Source organism: Oncorhynchus clarkii, chromosome 23 (genome assembly GCF_045791955.1).
Source record: "Oncorhynchus clarkii lewisi isolate Uvic-CL-2024 chromosome 23, UVic_Ocla_1.0, whole genome shotgun sequence".
Classification (NCBI taxonomy): Eukaryota; Metazoa; Chordata; class Actinopteri; order Salmoniformes; family Salmonidae; genus Oncorhynchus; species Oncorhynchus clarkii.
The window spans coordinates 29,118,292-29,143,479 of record NC_092169.1 but is presented as its reverse complement, the minus strand read 5'-3'; the positions used below and the strand labels follow the sequence as shown (position 1 = coordinate 29,143,479).

General features: G+C 39.6%; 1 protein-coding gene across 1 annotated transcript in view; it reads right to left on the bottom strand.

The window, feature by feature from the left end:
- Positions 1–25,188, bottom strand: part of LOC139381487 (tetraspanin 15) — a 46,574-nt gene that overhangs the window by 5,033 nt on the left and 16,353 nt on the right. The window contains exons 3-6 of the mRNA XM_071125075.1: positions 23,202–23,276; positions 8,998–9,093; positions 4,052–4,168; positions 173–223 (exon numbers count right to left, since the gene is read on the bottom strand). Coding sequence (XP_070981176.1) covers positions 173–223; positions 4,052–4,168; positions 8,998–9,093; positions 23,202–23,276 — 339 coding nt within the window. The remainder of the gene's footprint in view (positions 1–172; positions 224–4,051; positions 4,169–8,997; positions 9,094–23,201; positions 23,277–25,188) is intronic.

Sequence of the window (25,188 nt, the reverse complement as noted above, 5' to 3'; positions counted from 1 at the left end):
TGTGATATGATCTTTCATACATATGTGATAACAAATAAAAAATGAATGAGAAAATGAATGCACTGTCCCTCTGTATGACATCAGTAAACATCAATTTCCCATTTAGACTTTCACAATTCGAAATTGAGACCGTGAGAGACACCGAGACAGGATTTTGTTCAGATAGTCTTACCTCTTTGTCAAGGACCTTATATCCACATAGTGTGTTGGTAACTTCATTAGGCTGAAAAGGAAGAACATAATACTAAGTAAAAGTGATAACAGATTTGAGCACATCACTAGCAAGTTACACAAGCATATTTGAAGTTAGGATACATCCCTTGAGGATTATTCAAATAATGAATCATAAATCAGGAATATTCTCTACAATGTCCACCTGCTTTTCTACAATAGAAAAACAAAATAGCTTGTTTTGAAAGTACATGCATTTCTGTAGGCATGAAAAGTTGTGGAAAAGTTAATAAAATGTATAAACGTGGGAACCCTGTGATTGGTATCGTCTAAACTGGTTGTGGAAATATTAGATCTCATGTCAAAAAGGTTGGGCACCCCTGGTCTAGTTGAACTATTTTAGAAGTTTGGCCCTTGGCTAGTGATTGTGATGAGTGAGAGATCAAATCAGTCCCAACATTAGGGAATGGATATGTAGGCTAATATCCAGCCTAAGATCATGTTCAAAAGAGCAACAAATAAATATGTTAAAATGTTAAATATTAGCTAAGACTTCAATGAAAATATTACTAAGTAATGTGACCAAATGCTCCAAGTCTTATTGGAACAAGTTGACAAACATTGCTAAAATCCTAGCATTGCCCCCCAGGATATGAATTACTTATTAAGGAGCAAACATTAGACAGTGACAACTGAGGGAAAACACACAACATGAATGACCCACACCAGGGAAATCTACTCGCTTCAGCTTGGGTGGTTCACAGCAGAGATGGAGTACTTTGTGGAAAACTGGAAAAAAGCTCTACAACTTCTAAACCAAACAGACACCCAACTCTCTTTTCATAGACAAAATGATGCTGTAAGAAGTTGTCCATTCTATTTTTCTTGAATTAATTCCACTTGAATGATAGAAGGTATACATTATTCAGTGTACTTTGACATAAATATCCCTGAGCACTGAGCAACTGTGCATGTTCAGAAAACAAAATGAGAAGTCTTTCAATCTTTTTGTTCAATAATGACAGTTACCATAAGGGAGACATGTGATATGGCCGCAAGACCATGGGCATTCTGACATGCATAAAAAACTGGAACCTCAGGAAAGTTGCAGAGTAGAGGCACTTTAAATATCAATAGAACTAAATTGTTTTAAACAAAAAGAGCTAAGACAGACATGTTCCAGATTGTTCCAGCTTTTTATTCACTTCAGAGACTGGAATTTTAATTCGGAACCAAAATGCATTTTTTTGTTTCACCCTTTTATATGAAGCCTTGTGAGGTGTCAATATCTGGAGTTTAGAGATAAGATAATACATTCAGCCATGGGGATCCCTGAAGGTTATCTGCTTCTATATCTCAAATCCCAGCAACTATATGTTGAAAATCATAAGCTTGAAAGACAACATGCATCTCTCATTTTGACTTGCTATTTTTACCAATCAGGTTAAAACGTAATCTTTGAGACGACAGACAAAAGGTTTGCATGCCCATAATAAGATTAATAAATAGACCAAGATACTTTTTTACCTTGCCATTTAAAATCAGGATAGTATATTAGGATTCAGAGCCAGATCCTCCTACAGTGGCATGACAGCACGAGACCCCATCCCCAGCTGCCTGGAGGATGTTATCTTTGTACTTTTTAAGAACACAAAGTGGTTGCCAGTTCTGCTGAGTGACATCCTGTCTGACCAGCTGTGCTCTCAGAGAGAGGGGATCACATTCACAGAAATAACTCACAAAGCATGGGGTCTCTGTCTCCCCTCTCGGAGGGCTGGAGCCCTAGGACCTTGCCTGAATAAAACCTGAGCTGATGATTCCTTGCCATTCCTGTTCCAAGTCCACCTGTTTGAGCTGATGATCCTGTGCTGCTATTCCGACTGCAGCTGTGGACGCCTGATCTGACTTCCCCGGGCACGCTACATCATCCCGGAAGAGCATTCCAGAGTAGCCTCTTCACCGTTGAAGTTGAGACTGGTGTTTTGCAGGTACTATTTAATGAAGCTGCCAGTTGAGGACTTGTGAGGCTTCTGTTTCTCAAACTAGACACTAATGTACTCGTCCTCTTGCTCAGTAGTGCACCGGGGCCTCCCACTCTTCTTTATATTCTGGTTAGAGCCAGTTTTGCGCTGTTCTGTGAAGGGAGTAGTACACAGCATTGTACAAGATCTTCAGTTTCTTGGCAATTTCTCAGAACAAGAATAGACTGACGAGTTTCAGAAGAATGTTCTTTGTTTCTGGCCATTTTGAGCCTGTAATCGAACCCACAAATGCTGATGCTCCAGATACTCAAGTAGTCTAAAGAAGGCCGGTTTTATTGCTTCTTTAAATCAGCACAACAGTTTTCAGCTGTGCTAACATAATTGCAATAGGGTTTTCTAATGATCAATTAGCCTTTTAAAATGATACACTTGGATTATCTAAAACAACGTGCCATTGGAACACAGGAGTGATAGTTGTTGATAATAGGCCTCTGTACACCTACGTAGATATTCCATTAAAAATCAGAAGTTTCCAGTTACAATAGTCATTTACAACATTAACAATGTCTACACTGTATTTCTGATCAATTTGATGTTATTTTAAAATGAAAAAAAAAAGAAAAAAAAGGGCTTTTCTTTCAAAAACAATCATAGTCATAGTGTCAGTGTGGAGCACAGATATGAAAAAAAACATTTTAAACACCATGCAACTTATTATTTGACTTAAGAACATTGATACTCCTGAACGTATTTAGGCCTGCCATAAGAGGTTGAATAATTATTGACTCAAGACATTTGAACTAAATAATTATACATTAATTTGTAAAAATGTCTAAAAACATAATTCAATTTTGACATTATGGGGCATTGTCTGTAGGCCAGTGACAAATCTATATGTAATCAATTTCAAATTCAGGCTGTAACATCAAAATGTGGAAAAAGTCAAGGGGTGTTAATACTTTCTGAAGGCACTGTACAAGGACCTTGAGCATTCCCTCCAGTGGCAAACTTTTCAGGAGAGGGGTCTATACTAAATCTTCAAATACCTATGTTATTGGTGTTTCTACTCCTACTGGTGTCACAATGTTATATAATTTGTTATCAAAAACTATTTAAAAAAAAGTAATTCAGTTACCATATTAATTTATTTAGAATGGGAAGAATTTTTTTTTGTTCATTTTCCCCATAATGCGATGCCCAAATGCGACCGTAATTCAAGAACGACCCTACTGTCATGTTTAGAGATCAGAACAACACAGAGGGGAACAAATATGGCATAGGAGGCATCTAGAGATAAACAAATCTGAGCTGTACTGATTAATAGTTTTCAACAAGTATGAAAACGTGTTAGGGGACATGAAGAGTTGTCATGGATGTGGTCTCTAATCAACCATTCTCTGCTGAAACACCACAATGCTAAACAGTTAAATTATGAGTGCAAATAACCAGAATTGGTTGTACATTTCCATGTTTTTTGCCAGACAAAATGTTGAATGTGTGATCTTCCCAACCCGAGATTTGTTTAGTACAAAGACACTAAGAAAAAGACAAAGTGACATTTGGAGACAATGGTGGCCTCAAGGTTAGAGTCTCGGACCAATAAGAGGAAGGTTGTCGGTTTGAATCAAGTGGCTGACACGTAAAAGCAGACTGGAGTGAACTGCAGCCATAGGGTTGCTGGCATCATTATCCCATATGCTACCTACTGCCATTTTGAAAAAAACTGCTTCAGGGTCCCTGCTCTGCTGAGCTGACCCTGTGCTGCTCCAAGACTGTCATGTGTGTGAGGTGTTGGGTTGGGTACTGTGACACCAAACAATGCATTCAAATTGATTTAAATAAAGATCTATTATATTCTAATTTGCATCATGAGCTCTCAATGGAAGAGCAGCACAGACCTTGTTTTCGAGGCAGCAGGTGTAAGGAACGCCACATGCCAGTGGTCCAGGAGCTGTACAGTTATGGTACATGTTCACTTCCCAGTCTTTGTACTCCTGCCCTCCACAACACTTGAACTGTAAAGAACAGACAGCGATAAAGCACAAACAGACAAACATAGCTGTATTAATAAATCAAAAACAGTTCTAGAATGATATTCAACATTATGAAAAACCTTGGTTCCTCTTTAAAAAACACACAACTTTAAAGGCTTACTTAAGCTGTCATAAACCCTTTATGCCTACAGAGATACACATTATTTTAAGCAATTCATCCTATACAAGCTTTTTAACAGGTCCTTAAATCAGGCACACAATGTGGCATAACCCCTTTGTCAACCTCTAGCATGCCATTTGCTTACATGATTTGTGAAGCATAGACTATGAAGGCCTTATAAAGGGTTTATGAACAAGTTCATAAAATTGTGGATCGTTTGAGCTTCAAATACATTTTCTAACTCTTCTGTTCTGGTACAGCAATGTTGTTTACATGTTGAGCTTTTGTATTAGCATAAAACACAATTTAGGTTTAAAGGAAGTATTTTGCAAGGCTATAATTCAAAGGAGCTGAGCTATACACTGTGAATCTGCTTTGTCTTCAAAGCAAAGATCTGAAAAGGCTCTTAAAATGCCTAGAGCCATTGCTAGTAATTACTCCAATTACCTGGATAGGATTCTCTGAAAGTTTTAAGTACACCATTTCAGGAGCTATAGCATTATGGTTGTACAAAATAATTTGGTATTTTAGAATCCTGTAAAGTTGCAGTAAAGGGATCAAAATTAACACGATTATTTAAAATGTGTTGAGGTACAGGTAAAGGAAACAGTATTTTGCCAGTTACATGCAATTTCCACCTGTGACTAGGTAAAAAAAAATCTAGATCATAAGTCATTTTTTTTCATAAATCAGGTATCTTTACCCATTAACAAATGTCTTCCTGAAGAAAACTCACAAAACATGGATGTGATGATATATACACTGAACAAAAATATAAAACCGCAACAATTTCAAAGATTTTACTGAGTTACAGTTCATATATGGAAATCAGTGAATTTAAATAAATTCATTAGGCCCTAATCTATGGATTTCATGACTGGGCAGGGGCACAGCCATGGGTGGGCATAGGCCCACCCACTTGAGAGCCAGGTCCACCCACTGGGGAGCCAGGCCCAGCCAATCAGAATATGTTTTTCCCCACAAAAGGGTTTCATTAAATACAGAAATACTCCTGTTTCTCCAGCAGTCTGGGTGTCTGGTCTCAGATGATCCCGCAGGTGAAGAAGCCAGATGTTGAGGTCCTGGGCTGGGCTGTAACCACATGTGGTCTGTGGTTGTGAGGCCGGTTGGACATACTGACAAATTCTCTAAAACGACGTTGGAGGCGGCTTATGGTAGAGAAATTAACATAAAATTATATGACAACAGCTCTGATGGACATTCCTGTAGTCAGCATGTGAATTGCACACTCCCTCAAAACTTGAGCCATCTGTGGCATTGTGTTGTTTGACAAAACTGCACATTTTAGAGTGGCCTTTTATTGTACCATGCACAAGGTGCACCTGTGTAATGATCATGTGGTTTAATCAGCTTCTTGATATACCACACCTGTCAGGTGGATGGATTATCTCGGCAAAGTACAAATGCTCACTAACCGGGATTTAAACGCATTTCTGCCCAAAAATTGAGAGAAATAAGCTTTTTGTGCGGATGGAACATTTGAGATCTTTTATTTCAGCTCATGAAACACTTTACATGTTGCATTCATATTTTTGTTCAGTATATAACTACTGAGTTGCAGTGGCACTGACATTATTGAGTTACAAGAACATGAGGGAGAGAGATCTTGTGTGTGCTTAGGGAGATTAGCAAGTAACCTTTCCTCCAGCAGCTCATACAAGCACTTTGTACCAATTCATGGTTCACCACAGAGACCAAGTAGTCCAGTTCAGATTTATCAGAGTAAGAACTAACCAAGCCAAAGCAACACTAGGCCTACTCTAGAGATCATCAAACAAATACTGGCCTGTGTTAAATGTCAGTTTTAAAAACACACAAAACCTAGAAGCCAAATATACAAGCCAGAAATCAGAGGCTTGAGATGTGTGCATCCATTTGAGTGCTATTAAAATATCCTGCTATAATTATAGTCCTTAATAAATACATACAAATGTAACGACTTGAAATAGCAGAGACCTTTGCTTAAAAAGTGTAAAGACAGGCAATGAACATTCACAAATGTATAACATGTGGCTGGTAAAACGTGCACCTTTCATATTCGCATGAAGTGAACGTTTTTATACGAATACATTTACAGATGATGTCTCAATCTAGTGGCAGAATGTCACATATTCCTAAAAAGCTGAGTGAATGACCACGGAGTGACCACTTCGAGAGCCAGTCTTCAACTTGGCTGGCGAAACACCTCAGAGTTAAAAGTAAACAGAAATACACCTACTTCCTTTTAAAAATACAGTCTAATCTGATGCAGTTCAACATCTGACCATAAGGTAGCACTTAAGAAAAAGTATCTATGAAAACCCTGTCAAAGTACCTTAGGCTAGGTCTAATACTAGGTAAGACCTACAGCACACAGTTGTGGTTACACACAAAATCATATTCAATAGTGAGTTTAGAAAAAGTAAAAACGTTCTATTATGAGAGACAGACAAAGCTGTCCAACATTCAGAGTCCCAATTTAGTTATTTCTTGAAACATTTTCCATTCTACAAACAGCTTTGTGTTGCTTGTGGTGAGTATAAATGCTTGAAATAAATCACAATACTTGTTTGGCATATACAGTGTTGTGAAAAAGTATGTGCAACCTTGCTGATTTTCTCTATTTTTGATACTGAATGTTGTAATATCTTCAACCAAAACCTAATACTAAATACAGAGAACCTGATTTTACAAATAATAAAAAAAATTAAATGATTGAATAAACAAAAAGTTATGCAACACCCAATTTGTGTGAAAAAGTAATTGCCCCCTTACAGTCAATAACTGGTTGTGCCACCTTTAGCTGCAATGACAGCAACCAAACACTTCCTGTCATCCAAAAAGGTGATTCAAGTTTACCAAAAAGCACCTGGAAGCACCTTGATGTTCATCGAGACTCTTGGAAGAATGTTCTATGGAAAGAGGAGTCAAAAGTAAAACTTTTTGGATGACATGGGTCCCATTTATGCATGGTGAAAACCAAACTGCATTCCACAGTAAGAACCTCGTACCAACGATCAAGCATAGTTGTGGTAGTGTGATGGTTTGGGAATGATTTGCTGCCTCAGGACCTGGACGCATTACCTTAATACAAGGAACCATGAATTCTGTTCTGTATCAGAGAATTCTACAGGAGAATGTCAGGCCATCTGTCTGTGAGCTGAAGTCATCTGGGTCATGCAGCAAGACGACACTACAGTGGTAGGCTTGATTACCAACAATGACGAGACAGCCTACAGGGAGGAGGTGAGGGCCCTCGGAATGTGGTGTCAGGAAAATAACCTCACACTCAACAAAACAAAAGGAGATGATTGTGGACTTCAGGAAACAGCAGAGGGAGCACCCCCCTATCCACATTGACGGGACAGTAGTGGAGAGGGTAGTAAGTTTTAAGTTCCTCAGCGTACACATCACAGACAAACTGAATTGGTCCACCCACACAGACAGCGTGGTGAGGAAGGCGTAGCAGCACCTCTTCAACCTCAGGAGGCTGAAGAAATTTGGCTTGTCACTAAAAGCACTCAAACTTTTACAGATGCACAATCGAGAGCATCCTGTCGGGCTGTATCACCACCTGGTACGGCAATTGCTCCGCCCACAACCGTAAGGCTATCCAAAAAGTAGTGAGGTCTGCACAACGCATCACCGGGGGCAAACTACCTGCCCTCCAGGACACCTACACCACCCGATGTCACAGGAAGGCCATAAAGATCATCAATGACAACAACCACCCAAGCCACTGCCTGTTCACCCCGCTATCATCCAGAAGGCGAAGTCAGTACAGGTGCAGGTACAGGTGACATCAAAGCAGGGACCGAGAGACTGAAAAAAAGCTTCTATCTCAAGGCCATCAGACTGTTAAACAGCCACCACTAACATTGAGTAGCTGCTGCCAACATACTGACTCAACTCCAGCCACTTTAATAATGGAAGTATCCATGTAAAAAAATGTATCACTAGCCACTTTAAACATTGCCACTTTTATGTTTACATACCCTACATTACTCATCTGTTACGAATCCCTTTTGGCCCGACAGTCTAGGGGGGGATGGTAATGAGACCCGTAACATAACTCATGTAAATTATAATAGTGACAAAGTAAGAGTGTGAACGAAATAACCAGGACAACTGAAATCTACCGTCAAACTCAAGGTTTATTTATAAACACACGGTAATGAGGGGAGCAGGAAAAGGGGCTGAGCTGGACCCAAGGAAAGAAACAATAAGTATACAAAAACACCCCTAAGCTAGACTAGCCTACTTTAAAAACAGCTAACTAACTAACCAAAAATACAGTGGGTGGTCCGCCCAGTTCTAACTAGTGTATTTAACAAAGTCTACCTACGGGTAGTGTATGCCCATGGGCGACTATCATCAGTAGTCCTCCTGTGTAACAACTTATGGAAAAGCAGGATTGCTGGAGAAAATGGGTTCTCTGTAACAGATTTTGTCAAGGTTAGGGGTGAGAATGAGAACTCCAATGCTGCATTGACAGCATCCATCTCTCCCCCACCCGGTAGGAACCGTCTAATTACAACAAACCACTTTTCCCTTTGTGACATAACCCCTCCCATTATGTCAAAGTGAATAATCACAAATTACATTTGTTCAACGGCAATGAAAAACAAAGAATCGCAGACACAAAACCTAAAAAGAATATCCATAAAAAAAATTCAAACTGAAATCTTACCTTTCTTTGAACAAAGTCCATGATGTTTTTGAAATCCAGATCATCATAGTAATTCACTATTCCTTTACGAATGTTTTTGTTTAAGAGGTCCACAGTCTATGGTGGTGGAAAAGAAAAAGAGGGTGAAATATATTAAGACTGTGGGATTGATAGTGTCGGCAGCTTTAAAACAATTGAGTACATTTTTGTTCATACATTTAATAAGGAATTCAATGCACCAACACTTGAACTCTCCCTATATTGCTCCTGTCAATAAAAACTACTTTATTGTCCTAAATCCTGGCATAAGCAATTCCTCAAGACACAAATTGCCATGTAACCTCTTTGACAGGATCATGTTCAGACTTGAAACATATCTGTATTGGACCTTAGGCGGATTAGTTACGTTACGATTTCAAAATGGCATTTTTCTTGCTAACATATGATGGAAGGTCCCCGAGTCGCTGGTTTGCCTGGGAGGGGTCCCTGGGCAAGAAAAGTTTGAAAATCCCTGCACTAACCTAACAAATTGATTCACTTCACTAGGGTAGGGGGCAGCATTCCGAATTTTGGATGAAAAGCGTGCCCAAATTAAACTACCTGCTTGTCAGGCCCAGAAGATAGGATATGCATATAATTAGTAGATTTGGATAGAAAACACTCTAAAGTTTCCAAAATTGTTAAAATAATGTCTGAGGATAACAGAACTGATATGGCGGGCAAAAACCTGAGGAAAATCCAACCAGGAAGTACTATTACTTTGAAAGACTGTATGGTGGATAGGCTTGATGGAAAAACAAAGACTTAGGACTCAGTTCACGGTCTCTATGGCTTCCTTTACACGTGGCCAGTCTTTAGGCATTGTTTCAGGCTTTTACTCTGGAAAATGAGGGAGATACAGCGTTCTGGCCTTACAACGGCAGTCAATCACCCAAGCTAACGTTGGCTAGCTACTTCCAGACACAAATGAGACCACTCTGACCATTTTACTCGCCCTAGCAGAGCTGGTTAGGCAGTTTTCATGTTAACCAGAGCGTTGGTGACTAACTGTGCTGCTGGAAACAAATTTAATTACGCTTTTTTGCAGACGTTTACTGACACCGGCCATATTCAATGGGCGTTGAGCATTCGTAAATTCCTCAGTTATTCTGCACTCTGGCACACTCAGACGAGAGTGCTCTGAAATCGGAGTAGATAGCCAGAAAGAATTTATGAAAGCACCCGAATGTCCATTGAGAACGCACAACTATACCATTTACCTAAGCTAAGAATGACGGGAATAATCAAGTCAATAAACGTTGGGTAGTTAACCTATAGTAAATATACTGGCAAGTTTGATGTATAACTACTAACGTTAGGTACATAGCATATCATTACAGCAGTATGTACCGGTATGTTAGCTATGTGGTTCGTAAGGACACCGTAGATAACAAATTGTCAGCAAACATAACGTGTAAGGTAACTTTTTTGAAAAGTCATTACTTTATTACATAGAGTGCGTCCTCGCGGTAGCTTGCTACTCAATCGACTCTGCGGCTTGAGCAGGCTTTTGGTGCACAGTCAATAGCGTGCTGGACTACGGGCAAGAAGGTTGAGTGTTCGAAACCTGCTCTCTGCTTGTTTCATTTGAAGTCGTACACAATTATCAGTTCATTATTTGGTTTATATTGCCCATTCATTGTCAGTTAGAGACACAAGCATAATCAGTGTTGTAACTACCCCTTGGTCGTTAGGGCAAATCTGGTCTGTGATAGTTTTTTTTTTTTCTCCACACCTAGCTCGGCTATTAGACTATTCTTTAGTAAAAGTTGAAGTCTATTGTTCAGCTATTAGCCCCCCTCCCCAACTTGAAACAAATTGTTGTTACTCCCATCTTCCACGCACCATTCTCCGCCTGAGTGGCTCGATTGTGAGCGTGCTGGCAGGATATGGGAGGTTTCGGTTGCGAGTCAAGAATTCTGCATAGCAAGTTTGTATGAAGGTGTGGTTATTCACAGACAAATTGTTATATGCTATGGAGGTACATTTATTTTGTATTTTTGTCGAGAGCAAAACTTTATTTTCAATCCAAAATAAAATTGTTCTGAAAGCAAAAACATTTTTTGCAATCAAATATTTTGTAATGGAGCACAAAACTTTATGCATTTTATTCCTCAAAAATATTTTGAGAACAAAAAATTTATTTGAAAACAAAACTCGCATTCAACCACCCTCCATTTCGGCCATTTTTTTGAGTGTCAGTTTGGCTACAACCAATACCGTTCAGCCTTTTTTTCTGACACAAAGGAAGTCATAGCGGACACCTACGAAGGACTGCGTGATGATGGCATCTCAGGTAAGCAGCACTGGCCGTTCTTCCGTCCAACTTCTACATAGGTAGTAGTTACCTCCTACAATTCAGTGTTAGTTCATAACATTCTACCATCCATCCATCCAGTAGAATGATAAATCATGCAATTATTATTCTCAAGCTAACCAAAAGCATTTAGCTATGAACGCCTGTTCTTGCCATTTCCAGGGGAATTCATCTAACTTTCTTTCATGGCAACTCTTAACCTCTTGGATCTCTAGGGGCGCTATTTCATTTTTGGATAAAAAACGTTCCCGTTTTAAGCGCAATATTTTGTCACGAAAAGATGCTTGACTATGCATATTATGTTTTGGAAAGAAAACACTCTGAAGTTTCAGAATCTGCAAAGATATTGTCTGTAAGTGCTCCAGAACTCATTCTACAGGCGAAACCAAGATGATACGTCAACCAGGAAATGAGCAGAATCTCTGAAGCTCTGTTTTCCATTGTCTCCTTATATGGCTGTGATTGCGCAAGGAATGAGCCTACACTTTCTGTCGTTTCCCCAAGGTGTTTGCAGCATTGTGACGTATTTGTAGGCATATCATTGGAAGATTGACCATAAGAGACTACATTTTCCAAGTGTCCCCCTGGTGTCCCTGCGTCGAAATTGGAGCGCAAAGCCAGGTGCAATTATTTTTCCATTTGAGAGCAAGGAGAAACCAGGCTTCCACAAAGGATATATCATCGAAGAGATATGTGGAAAAACACCTTGAGGATTGATTCTAAACCACGTTTGCCATGTTTCAGTCGATATTATGGAGTTAATTTGGAAAAAAGTTCGCGTTTTGAAGGCTGAATTTTCGTTTTTTTTTTTTTTTTTTTTTTTTTTTTTTTTGGTAGCCAAATGTGATGTACAAAACGGAGCTATTTCTAATACACAAAGAATCTTTTTGGAAAAACTGAGCATCTGCTATCTAACTGAGTCTCCTCATTGAAAACATCAGAAGTTCTTCAAAGATAAGTTATTTTATTTGAAGGCTTTACTTGTTTTTGTGATAGTTGCCTGCTAAATGCTAACGCTAATGCTAACGCTAAATGCTACGCTAGCTAGCTACTGTTACACAAATGATTGTTTTCCTATGGTTGAAAAGCATATTTTGAAAATCTGAGATGACAGTGTTGTTAACAAAAGGCTAAGCTTGAGAGATAGCATATTTATTTCATTTCATTTGCGATTTTCATGAATAGTTAACGTTGCGTTATGGTAATGAGCTTAGGTCTATAAATAGAATCCCGGATCCGGGTTTGGTCGTCGCAACAGGTTAAGCAGGCCATGTCCTATTTGTTTCATAGTCAATATATATTCATATTTCATGACAGTGTAACAGTTAGCTTTTTTACAGAAGAATGAAAGAACATAATATGGTCTGTCAGGGAATGCTATTCTGATATGTCAGATGAAGGGTTAGGCCAGAATGTCAGGGCCATTAACTTCTTTGGAACTGGGGGGGGCAGTATTGAGTAGCTTGAATAAAAAGGTGCCCAGAGTAAACTGCCTGCTACTCAGGCCTAAAAGCTAGAATATACATATAATTAGTAGATTTGGATAGAAAACTCTGAAGTTTCTAAAACTGTTTGAATTATTTCTGAGTATAACAGAACTCATATGGCAGGCAAAAACCTGAGAAAAAATCCAACCAGGAAGTGGGAAATCTGAGGTTTGTAGTTTTTCAAGTCATTGCCTATTGAATATACCCGTTTCTATGGGGTCATATTGCACTTCCTAAGGCTTCCACTAGATGTCAACAGTCTTTAGAACCTTGTTTGAGGCTTCTACTGTGAACGAGGTGGGAATGAGAGCTGATTGAGTCAGGTGTCTGGCAGAGTGCCATGAGCTGTCTCTCGCGCTCCCGTGAGAGTTAGCTGCGTTCCATTGCATTTCTACAGACAAAGGAATTCTCAAGGTTGAAACATTGAAGATATGATAAAAACATCCTAAAGATTGATTCGATACTTCGTTTGACATGTTTCTACAAACTGTAATATGGCTTTTCGTCTGAATTTTCGCCTGGACTTGCCGGCGCCTCCTGAGTTTGGATTTGTGTACTAAACGCGCAAACAAAAAGGAGGTATTTGGACATATATGATGGACTTTATCAAACAAACATTTATTGTGGAACTGGGATTCCTGGGAGTGCATTCTGATGAAGATTATCAAAGGTAAGTGAATATTTATAATGCTATTTCTGACTTCTGTTGACTCCACAACATGGCGGGTCTCTGCATGGCTTGTTTTTGTGTCTGAGCGCCATACTCAGATTATTGCATGGTTTGCTTTTTCCGTAAAGTTTTTTTGAAATGTGACACAGCGGTTGCATTAAGGAGAAGTGGATCTAAAATTCCATGCATAACACTTGTATATTTTAGCAATGTTTATTAGGAGTATTTCTGTAAATTGATGTGGCTCTCTGCAAAATCACCAGATGTTTTGGAACTACTGAACATAACACACCAATGTAAACTGAGATTTTTGGATATAAATATCAACTTTATCGAACAAAACATACATGTGTTGTGTAACATGAAGTCCTATGAGTGTCATCTGATGAAGATCATCAAAGGTTAGTGATTAAATTTTATCTCCATTTCTGCTTTTTGTGACTCCTCTCTTTGGCTGGAACAATGGCTGTGTTTTTCTGTGGCTAGGTGCTGACCTAACATAATCGTTTGGTGTGCTTTCGTCGTAAATCCTTTTTGAAATCGGACACTGTGGCTGGATTTACACCAAGTTTATCTTTAAAATGGTGTAAAATACTTGTATATGTTTGAGGAATTTTAATTATGGGATTTCTGTTGTTTTGAATTTGGCGCCCTGCTTTTTCACTGGCTGTTGGCGAGGTGGGACGCTACCGTGGCGGGCAAAAACCTTTGCCCGCTATATCCCAGAGAGGTTAAGGCAAGGATGCCTCATGCAGGCTTTAGAATGGTCAGAGGAAGCCTCCAAGCAATGGGCCATCGTGTACAATGGCAAAGAGTTAGGGAGTCTTTGCAGCGTGTAGATGGTACACGTATCATTGCCAGAATGATCCAGCTTCGTTGCATTGCTCGGCAAAAATACTCTGCTCCCGTCTCTCGTACACATTGATACAAAGCATACATTGATAAGGTACTAAGACGTAGAATGTCTCCATCAAATCTAAGAAGTTATTTAACCTGTTGGTGTTAGGGGGCAGTATTTTCATTTTTGGAAAAAAAACGTTCCCGTTTTAAACGGGATATTTTGTCAGGAAAAGATGCTAGAATATACATATAATTGACAGCTTTCGATAGAAAACACTAACGTTTCCAAAACTGTAAAGATAGTCTGTGTATAACAGAACTGATGTTGCAAGCGAAAGCCTGAGAAAAATCAAATCCGGAAGTGCCCCAGTTTTTGAAAGCGCTGCGTTCCAATGACTCCCTATATGGCTGTGAATGTACCATCAACGAGTTTACGCTTTCTACGTATTCCCCAAGGTGTCTACAGCATTGTGACGTAGTTTTACACATTTCTGTTGAAGAATAGCCGTATGGTGGCACATTGCGTAAGTGGTCACATGGTGGCTCCGAGAGAGTTTCTCACGTAAAGTGCAGAGGTAGCCATTACTCCAATCGGTCCTAGAGAAAAAGGAATTGTCCCGACGGATATATTATCGAATAGATATTAGAAAAACACCTTGAGGATGGATTCTAAACAACGTTTGCCATGTTTCTGTCGATATTATGGAGCTAATTTTGAAAAAATTTCAGCGTTGTGGTGACCGCAATTTCCGGGCGATTTCTCAGCCAAACGTGAAGAACAAACGGAGCCGTTTCACCTACAAAAATAATATTTTGGGAAAAAATGAACTTTGGCTATCTACCTGGGAGTCTCGTGAGTGAAAACATCCGAAGTTCATCAAAGGTAAACAATTTAATTTGATTGCTTTTCTGATTTCCGTGACAAGGTTGCTTGCTGCTAGCAAGGCATAATGCTATGCTAGGCTATTATAAACTTACACAAATGCTTGTCTAGCGTTGGCTGTAAAGGATATTTTGAAAATCTGAGATGACAGGGTGATTAACAAAAGGCTAACCTGTGTTCCAATATATTTCACTTGTGATTTTCATGAATAGGAATATTTTCTAGGAAGATTTATGTCCGTTGCGTTATGCTAATTAGTGTAAGATGAAAACGTTCCTGTTCACGGGATGGGGTGTCACTAGAGGTTAAAAAGTTTTTTATTCTTACTTATTCGTAGACAAAATGTTCAATGATGAATGAAATTGGAGTTGTTCTTCATCAACTGGTAATACATAAATAATGAAGCCAGTTAATAAGTTAAACATTTCACTTTTAATTCCAATGCTTTTTTTCAAGATACAACATTGCTGCTTTAGATTGAACGGTCATATCGCAGTCATTGTTTTCATATCTACAAAAAAAAATAAGCTATTTTCTTGACTTTCAGAGTACGAGCTGATCAAGGGATCGAAAATGAAGATATTGCCAGATGTATGTTCACTGTCCGAGGAAGGCCATGGAAGCTTTATTGCTGGAAAAAGTGTCCATAACCAGAGGTAATGAAACTGTTGTGTTATTTTTCTCTCTTCCTGACTTATTGCTGTCTTACATGCATTTATTTAAAAACCCTTAAGATGTCAGCTGCTAATTTTCAGATTTACTAACACTCAGCCATTTTTCACTGGACTATCAAGCCCCTGTTGCTGCCAAGTCATGATTTCCCTGGGGGTTAGCCTTGCAATAACCAAGTGGTGAGACACATAGCCCTCTATATTTAAACATTTCAGGTACACTCAGATAGGTGTCTGCGTCACATAACCACTCACCAGTAACCACTCACAACTTGCATTTCTATAACCTCGGACCCACCTCAGTGTTCACTATTCATTGAGTAAGACTACAGAGATCAGGTTCTACCCCCCAAAACCTTTTCTTTCTCTCTGTTAGAGTGGACTGCTTATGGAGAGATGTTTTGAGTGCTGCGACATGTCTGTACTACAACTTGCTGCACAGTTTGGAGGAAGAAGGCTACCTTGACCTGTCGAATTCTATCCACCTATTCTGTGTGATATGTGTTCCTACCTTGTCTGCAGGCAGATCTGCAGCATTTCACAGAGAGTTGGAATAATCACCCTTTAAGTACAGAGGCGAACCTGACACCTCACCAGCTTTAGCCTTAGCACTACACAATTGATTCAAATGATCAAGTCATCATCAAGCTTCAAGTGGCATTTATATATTCATTTCTGATCTGGTAATGTAAAAGTCTAATAAAGATATTGTCTTCCATTGTTTGTCCTCATGTCACAGTTTTTCAGCCTAAAGTACTCTGTAGCCACTTAGTGTGGACCCCCCCCCCCTCTTAACTGGCTGACACAGAGGGCACAGCATCACAGAGGAGGGGTCACTTGGTCAGGTCAACAGGAAGAATTATTAAAGAGATGCTTTACATTGAAATACAGAGAGAGATGTAGTAGTCCCAGAGTTAATGATCCAAGGTAAATTTTGCATTTCACCTCCTGATGATTATGATGACGGACCGTGTTCGAAAAAAAAGCAAAGCTTAATCATGCTCTCTCTATGCATCGGCCTCTCGTCTGCAGGTACGTTTTGATGTGAGAGAGGAATCCAGTCCCGTCATTGCCTCCTAACCCGCTCTTAAGATAACCTTTGGGCTGACTGGGAGCCCAAGGCTGGTTAGGAGACACAGCTAGAGGCACTATGTAATTGTGATGAACTAAGAGAATATTAGGGTAGCACTGTAATTCATTAATCATATGCTGTCTTCCCTGCTCCTCTGTTTTACTTCTGTCTTCTACACCTCTCTCCCCACCTCCTCTTTCATCCTCTATTTTTTTTTAATAATGCACATCATATGTGCATTGAAGTACAGATTGAACTTGTATTTGTATTACAATTATAATATTTATAATGCATGTATTATGCACTTATAACACCTGGATAATGAACTTTCAATAAAGTGTTTCACATTCTCCACTGGTTTAAATTAAGTATCTCATTGAAATACTACACCTATCCTGTGTCCTCTCCCCAATGTGGGGATCTCATGCGTGTTAATAACTACAGTACATGTATATAGGACTTGCACAATAAAGTTATTATATTCTACTCAATCCATAGGCTTCATTAATGCCATTCAGACTTGAAGTCAATACAACAACTATGATAGCTGAGGTTCATAGGTTCTGAACTAATATTCATACCAAAAGTGTTAGGGTCCATACACAGATCGGCTACATACTGTAGCTAGCTACACATCCATAGGCATACAGTTATAGTTATCCTCCACTACACAATAAGCAAATAAATAGTTAGCTAGCTATGTTACTTCAGCTGCATTGCATGACAAATATAAGCAAGGCAAGCTTACACAATTGTTCAATCTGCAGTAAGTGCTTTAGCTAGCTAGATTCTTTACATCCACTGTTTCACAAGACGACAGCCTGGTTTTCTCAGGAGTCCCTAAAACATTAAACACCACAAATTACAATTTCATACTTATGTCATAACACGAGCTAGATGACTGACTAGCTAACATTAGCCAGCTAACTTGCTAAATGGCAATTTTCGTAAATTAACTTTATAACAAAAAAATATGCAATCGTTTGTCTACATTATGTCTACATTAACCAACATATTCCTCTCAAGTGTACATTTTTTGCTTAACTCGTTATGACGTTATAATTACTTACATTTGCTTCCACCGTAATGTTTTGTCAGCCATCTTTGCTGAAGAAAGTCACCAGCGACGGATGGCTCCCGTCAAACTCGTCATTGGAACAACGCAATATGATTGGTCCTATAAAAACCTTGGGACCCAAATGCATAATGAGTGCTCTAACTCCCCCTTGCGGTGGTCTGGAACAATGAAGCCGTGATGCTAGGTACCTCTAAGTCCCGCAGTGTAAGCTCGCAACTTTTAAAGTAGGTACCACTGTAAGCTTTCAACAAGCGTTTTGAAGTGAACATACGTTTTATGGGTAGCCAAGCCCTACAGAAACAATGTGTTCTAGAAGATGTTTGAGTCCTTAAAAGAAAGGGGTCATATTTTTCAGTAAATATATAAACAGAGATATATATTAAAACAACTTTTGAAGTTAATGTAATGCCATTGTTAAGTGAGAAAACCACTCTGAAAAAGAGCACAGCTCCTCCTGATGTGAGCATGAAAGAGATTTTAAATTCACCGTCTAGTGATATGAAGAACCATTTCAAAGTAGAGGTGTAGGCAAGAGAAAAATATTCTGTCAATGATGAGAAAGATGGAATATGTCAGATATACAAAAAGCTTGGGGGAAAATACAGAGAATGCATAATTCCTTGACAAAGACACGATGGTCTTTAACTGTATTAGTCGAAGTAAGGAAACGGGATGAGACATTCTTTCTGGAGAATCATGACAGGACATTGGCGATAAAGACAGTTTGAAAGCTCTTGGTGAACAGATCAAAACCTTGGAAGAAATTCAACAATTACAGGCAAGGGTCGTAAAAACAGACATGGCTCTAACAAGTGGACCCCTTTGTTCCCTCAATCTACCCCCACTCTGAATTGCACAAGGCAGATCAGGTTTCAAGCATCTAGTCAGCACTGCCTAGCTATGAGTCAACAGATACTGACAGCAGTGACGAACGATGTCTTAGTCCAACCAGAACACAGGCTGTAAAAGGTAGTAAAGACAAACCTCTAGTGACAGTAATCACACACAAATCAGCATCTCCAAAACAGTTGGATGAATGGTCAAACATTTTGAAACATCCACGAGAAGTGGGTATGGGTATGGGAACACATGGGACCATTTGAAGCATTATAAGAAACTCCACAATCTACATCCTTATGATGGGTTACAGTTATTAGCTTTTGTTTTGAACAACCGTGAACATTGTGTCCTTGAAGAAAAAGGTTTATAGAGCTGTGGGTGGCAAAGAGCAAAATGTGGCTGATGGATGCAGAGCCATACATGTTCTGGTAACTGGCAACGAGAATGTCGGAAAAGAAAACGTGTTCTTATGAGGAATGGCCAGGAGAAGCAGGGTCCCCAAAGACAATGCTGGTGCTAGCAAAGAAGCCATGGCCGCTACTAAAGTAGTGGAGGCTGCTAACAGCATCATACAACGTGGCACAATATGTAATCCAGCTACTCTGATGCTTCCTCCAGATACCACATTACTTGAACAACTGTTGTGAGTTAGTTTTGGATCAGCTCTTTGATGGGTTTATTCAGAGTCATCTGTTGGAAAACCCTGAGTTTTTCTTATACACAGACAGTTCAAGCATTGTGGAGGGGGGTGTGAGGAATGCAGGCTGGGCAGTTACTACAATGGACAATGTGAAAGTGACAGGCACGTTACCTGCAGGAATATTAGCACAGCTGGTGGAATTGGTGGCTTTGACAGAAGTGTGTAAACAGGCTGAAGGAAAAACAACTAACACACACAAGGTATGCTTTGAGTTACCCATGATTTTGAAAAAAGAAATGGAAAAACAGAGGATTCATGACATCACTGGGAGCTCCTGTAAAGAATGGACTAGAGGTGATGGCTCTACTGAATGCTCTCCAGTTACCTGGACAAGTTGTACATTTGAATATTAAAGCACATGGAAAAATCTTTACAGATGAGAGTAAAGGTAATGATTTTGCTGACAGAGCTGCTAAAGCGGCTGCCAAGAGAACACCTCTGTCTCCTAAAATGATCAGGAGATACACCTTGGATACATTGCAACACATTAGAGATATGCAAGGCAGTGCACCAAAAGATGAAGTGTGGGAAAGGATGGCTGCAGGATGCAAACTCAATCAAGAAGGTGTGTGGAAATACAACCTGAGATGTGCAGCGCCAAATGCACTCTTACCCTACTTGGTGACAGATCCACTCTTTGGAGACACATTGGTGTGGACAAGATAGTTTATGGTTTTGTGAGCAAATGGTGGAATCATGGTGTGCAGAAAGAGGCTGAGGCTATTATGGCGAATTGCAATATTTGTATGGGACACAACACCAAGGGACGAGTGAAAGTACAGGCACGACAAGCACCTGCCCCACCAGGACCCTTCAGACATCTACAGCTTGATTACATCACAATGCCAAAATGTAAAGGACATGAAGATATGCTGGTCGTTTCTCAAGATGGGTTGAAGCCTACCCTACTAAGAAAGGAACCGCACAACACAGTTAAAATTCTGATTTGAGAAATCATTCACAGATGGGGATTTCCGGAACAATTAGATTTCGACCAAGGCACTCATTTCACAGGAAAAGTGTGTCAGGAGGTAGCTCGTCTTCTGAACATATAAGGGCAGTGTAGTTGCCAGTCTCATTCTCAATCGAGTAGGCAGGTAGAACACACAAATCGAGTTTGGAAAGAGAATTTCAAAGCATCAAGAAGGGATAGCATGGCCAGATGCATTGCCTACGGTATTATGTAGTATACGAGCAACACATAATAAAACCACAGGGTTGAGTCTGTTGAGTCTGTTTGAGGTCGTCACAGGTCGACCCATGTCACTACCAGGCACGTTAGAGTTGAGAAAAGCAGACGTTCACTTTATGAGTGACACAATGCTTAACTATTGCATACAACTCTCTAATGCAGTAGGGAAAGCAGAAAGACAAGTAAAAGAGGCGTGGGGAATAAGTCCCGAGGGGGGACATGACGTAGTACCAGGACAGTGGGTGATGGTAAAAAAAGATGTAACAGACATTAGGGCCAAAATGGAAAGGCCCTTATCAAGTTTTGCTCATAACAGCAGTAAAAGTCCAAGGAGAAAATCAGGATGGATACATGTCACTCATTTGCAAGGTTGTCCATTTTGATGACAGAGGATCCTGGAGAATGAAGAACTAATTGATTAGCCATCGGGGGCCAATCTCAGGTAAAGAAGCATAGTAAGATGATCAGAACCTGATAAGCTTCTGTGTTGTACACCACAGTTGTCATATTAGGGATATCTAGGTGAAATGTCCAACATTTTCCTGAAATTAAAAAAACAAAAAAATTATATATATATATATATATATAGATGAAGTGTGGGAAAGGATGGCTGCAGGATGCAAACTCAATCAAGAAGGTGTGTGGAAATACAACCTGAGATGTGCAGCGCCAAATGCACTCTTACCCTACTTGGTGACAGATCCACTCTTTGGAGACACATTGGTGTGGACAAGATAGTTTATGGTTTTGTGAGCAAATGGTGGAATCATGGTGTGCAGAAAGAGGCTGAGGCTGTTATGGCGAATTGCAATATTTGTATGGGACACAACACCAAGGGACGAGTGAAAGTACAGGCACGACAAGCACCTGCCCCACCAGGACCCTTCAGACATCTACAGCTTGATTACATCACATCATATATATATAATATAATAATAAAATAATAATTATATCATTTTTTTTATATTGGGACATGCTTACTTAGGGAAATCTATGTGAAATATAAATTTCTCTTGAAACCAGGACATGTTACTTTCACTTTTTTGTTTCCTTCATTTACAGGTTATGAGAACCTATTGTCTGAAGCTGCAGCAATATCCCTTGAACCATGGACTGTACCTGAAACAATACAAGCTCACTAGTGAAGTGCAACGGAAGAAGAATTCCTCATTACCTGCAGACTGTCAGAACATAACTATTATAAATGATGTTCTGACAAAATTATCTATGTGGGACTGATACCAGTGTGGAAGAGCTGGTCACTTAAATGACTTGGTGAATGATTACCTTGCCAATAGGATGAATGAATATTGTCTTGTAGACAATTATATTTTTTTGTGAGTTTCCTCCTAATACAGGATGTGGTAGGAATCATAAGGGACATCATCATTACGCCTGTTATGATTTATTTTCTATAACTTTGTTTGAAATCTATTTATTATTGTAACAGCAAGTACAATATGCTCTTTGTGTTTTATGAAATGCATGATGTTTAGTGTGAATGATTTTATGCTTACTGTTAATGTTTTTTATACAGTCTATTTTTTCAATTTTTCTAAAAATACATTTTAAGTATATATATATATTTATTTTTAAATGGTCTAGGGGGGAGTATAAGAATACTTTGAAGATAAATACACAACGCAGAGACAGAGTATGAGAGACAGAGGACGAGAAGTCAATAAAATACTAACGATCAATGGAAAGTGTTTTTTCTGTAATAGGGGACTGATGAGCAATGGGTCAGAGACATGGGAGGAATTTGTCTATACAGTGAGCCTGAAATAAGATACTTGTTATTTGGCCATTTGCCCAGTTTTATTGCAAGGACTTCTAATTGGCCAACCACAAGCTAGGGCTGTGTTATAAACTACATCCTGTCCCTTTGTTCACTGGAGGAGAGGATCACTGAGGACAGGGAAGGAACAACCATCTACCCCTCAGCATAACATCTATGATTTATCCTCTTCGAATAAACCTATTTTCCTCCTCCTGATTTGCTTTGGGGTCTGTGTTAAAGCATAACAACTGCTAACACTGGAAATACAATTTAAAGTTTGGTATGAATAGTCCTCCTACATCTTTCCCTCTTTGCAAGTTTGTCAATTTTATCCGGCCAAACATAACGGGAATGGAATATCAGACACAAGACATTGGAAAATTCCTATATGGAAACCACAAGGGTCAATCTGAAATACCCAGAGAATGGTGAAAAGAGCAGTTAATATCCTTGCCTGATAACACAATTGATTTTGTCCCACTATGTTGACTTATTGTAACGTACACTGTTTCATAAACTTGTTAGCTTTCTACTTGCACAAGCCAAGGTAAATGTATCCAATAAGAGGTGGCATGAGTCCCTTTTGTGTATATAAAGATTGGCTTTCTCTCAATGATTATGAGTTTAATAATGGCTAAGTAATAGGTTTACGCTACCTGATGCCTGAAGACCAGAGCCAGGATGCCACCGAGGAGCTCCAGAATGAGACAGACTGTCAGGGTGTAGAGAAACTGAAAAACAAAATCACATTTACAAGGTTATTACACAGAATTGTTTTATTTATAAAAACATTTAATGGATCTGTCTGGTTAGCTTTCCTTTGATCATAGCTTGTGAACCACAAAACCACCGGTTTGCTGTAGCATCTTAAATGCTGCTGCTCTTTGCCATTTTGATAGCAGCTCAGCTAAGGCAAAAAAAAAAAAAATGTTGATAATGAATAGGGGACACTTGTGGTGCCCTTATACACAAAAAACAAACATATTGATCATTGCATGATGAAATTGAAGGGGCACTGTTCTAAGATGTTGCCAATTGTATGCCTAATGTCTTTGAATATCAGGCGCCATTTAAAAAACTGCCTGTATTGTGGTTTCTGCACACAGTACCATTAAAAAAAAACATTCCCCAGTGGTCTAGGGCACTGCATCGCAGCGCTAGCTGTGCCACCAGAGACTCTGGGTTCGTGCCCAGGCTCTGTCGCAGCCGGCCACGACTGGGAGGTCCATGGGGCGATGCACAATTGGCCTAGCGTCGCCCGGGTTAGGGAGGGTTTGGCCGGTAGTGATATCCTTATCTCATCGCGCACCAGCGACTCCTGTGGTCAGGCCGGACGCAGTGCACGCTAACCAAGGTTGCCAGGTGCACAGTGTTTCCTCCGACACATTGGTGCGGCTGGCTTCCGGGTTGGATGCGCGCTGTGTTAAGAAGCTGGGTTGTGGGTTGTGTTTCGGAGGTCGCATGACTTTCGACCTTCGTCTCTCCCGAGCCCGTATGGGAGTTGTAGCGATGAGACAAGATAGTAACTACTAATAATTGGATACGACGAAATTGGGGAGAAAAAGGGGGTAAAATAAATTTCAATTTAAAAAAAAAAAACGTATTCCTAAGTGAAATAAAATAGCAGAATTTGTTTAGGCAAAAAAATGTTATTGCTTTTAGAAGACAAAAATCTCTAATTCGTTCAGAAGGAATCAAACTCAAGCCAATACATCTACGTAAAAGTAGATGCAAACATCTCAAAATGTGATTAATATTATTCCAGTCATTAATTCATCAGAGCAATGTGTCATATCTAAAATGGATGAGGGCCTGCTAAAGTCTGATTATATATTTCAAATGCTGTCAATGCGGGTGGCTAAACTGTGCCAAATTAATACATCAATGAAACTTATGTAGCTAGTGGACTTACAATTACTAATGAGTCTTAAATTACCCTGTTGGACCTTGCAGACAAATCAAACTGAAACCCAACCAACTGATGCTATGCTAAAAAGGATATTGGAAGGATATTGACCTCATCCCATCAGTAGAGCATGCCTGTTTTTTTTATTTTTAAATGCCTTCCTCACCATCTTAAATAAGCATGCCCCATTCAAGAAATTTAGAACCAGGAACATATATGGTTCTCTCCAGACCTGACTGCCCTTAACCAACACAAAAACATCCTATGGCGTTCTGCATTATCATCAAACAGCCCCCGTGATATGCAACTGTCCAGGGAAGCTAGAAACCAATATACACAGGCAGTTAGAAAAGCCAAAGGCTAGCTTTTTCAAGCAGAAATTTGCTTCCTGCAACACAAATTCTAAAAAGTCCTGGGACACTGTAAAGTCCATGTAGAATAAAGAACACCTCCTCCCAGCTGCCCACTGCACTGAGGATAGGAAACACTGTCACCACCGATAAATCCACTATAATTGAGAATTTTAATAAGCATTTTTCTACGGCTGGCCATGCTTTCCACCTGGCTACCCCTAACCGGGTCAACAGCACTGCACCCCCCCACAGCAACTCGCCCAAGCATTCCCCATTTCTCCTTCTCCTGATGTTCTGAAAGAGCTGCTAAATCTGGACCCCTAAAAATCAGCCGGGCTAGACAATCTGGACCCTTTCTTTCTAAACTTATCTGCCAAAATTGTT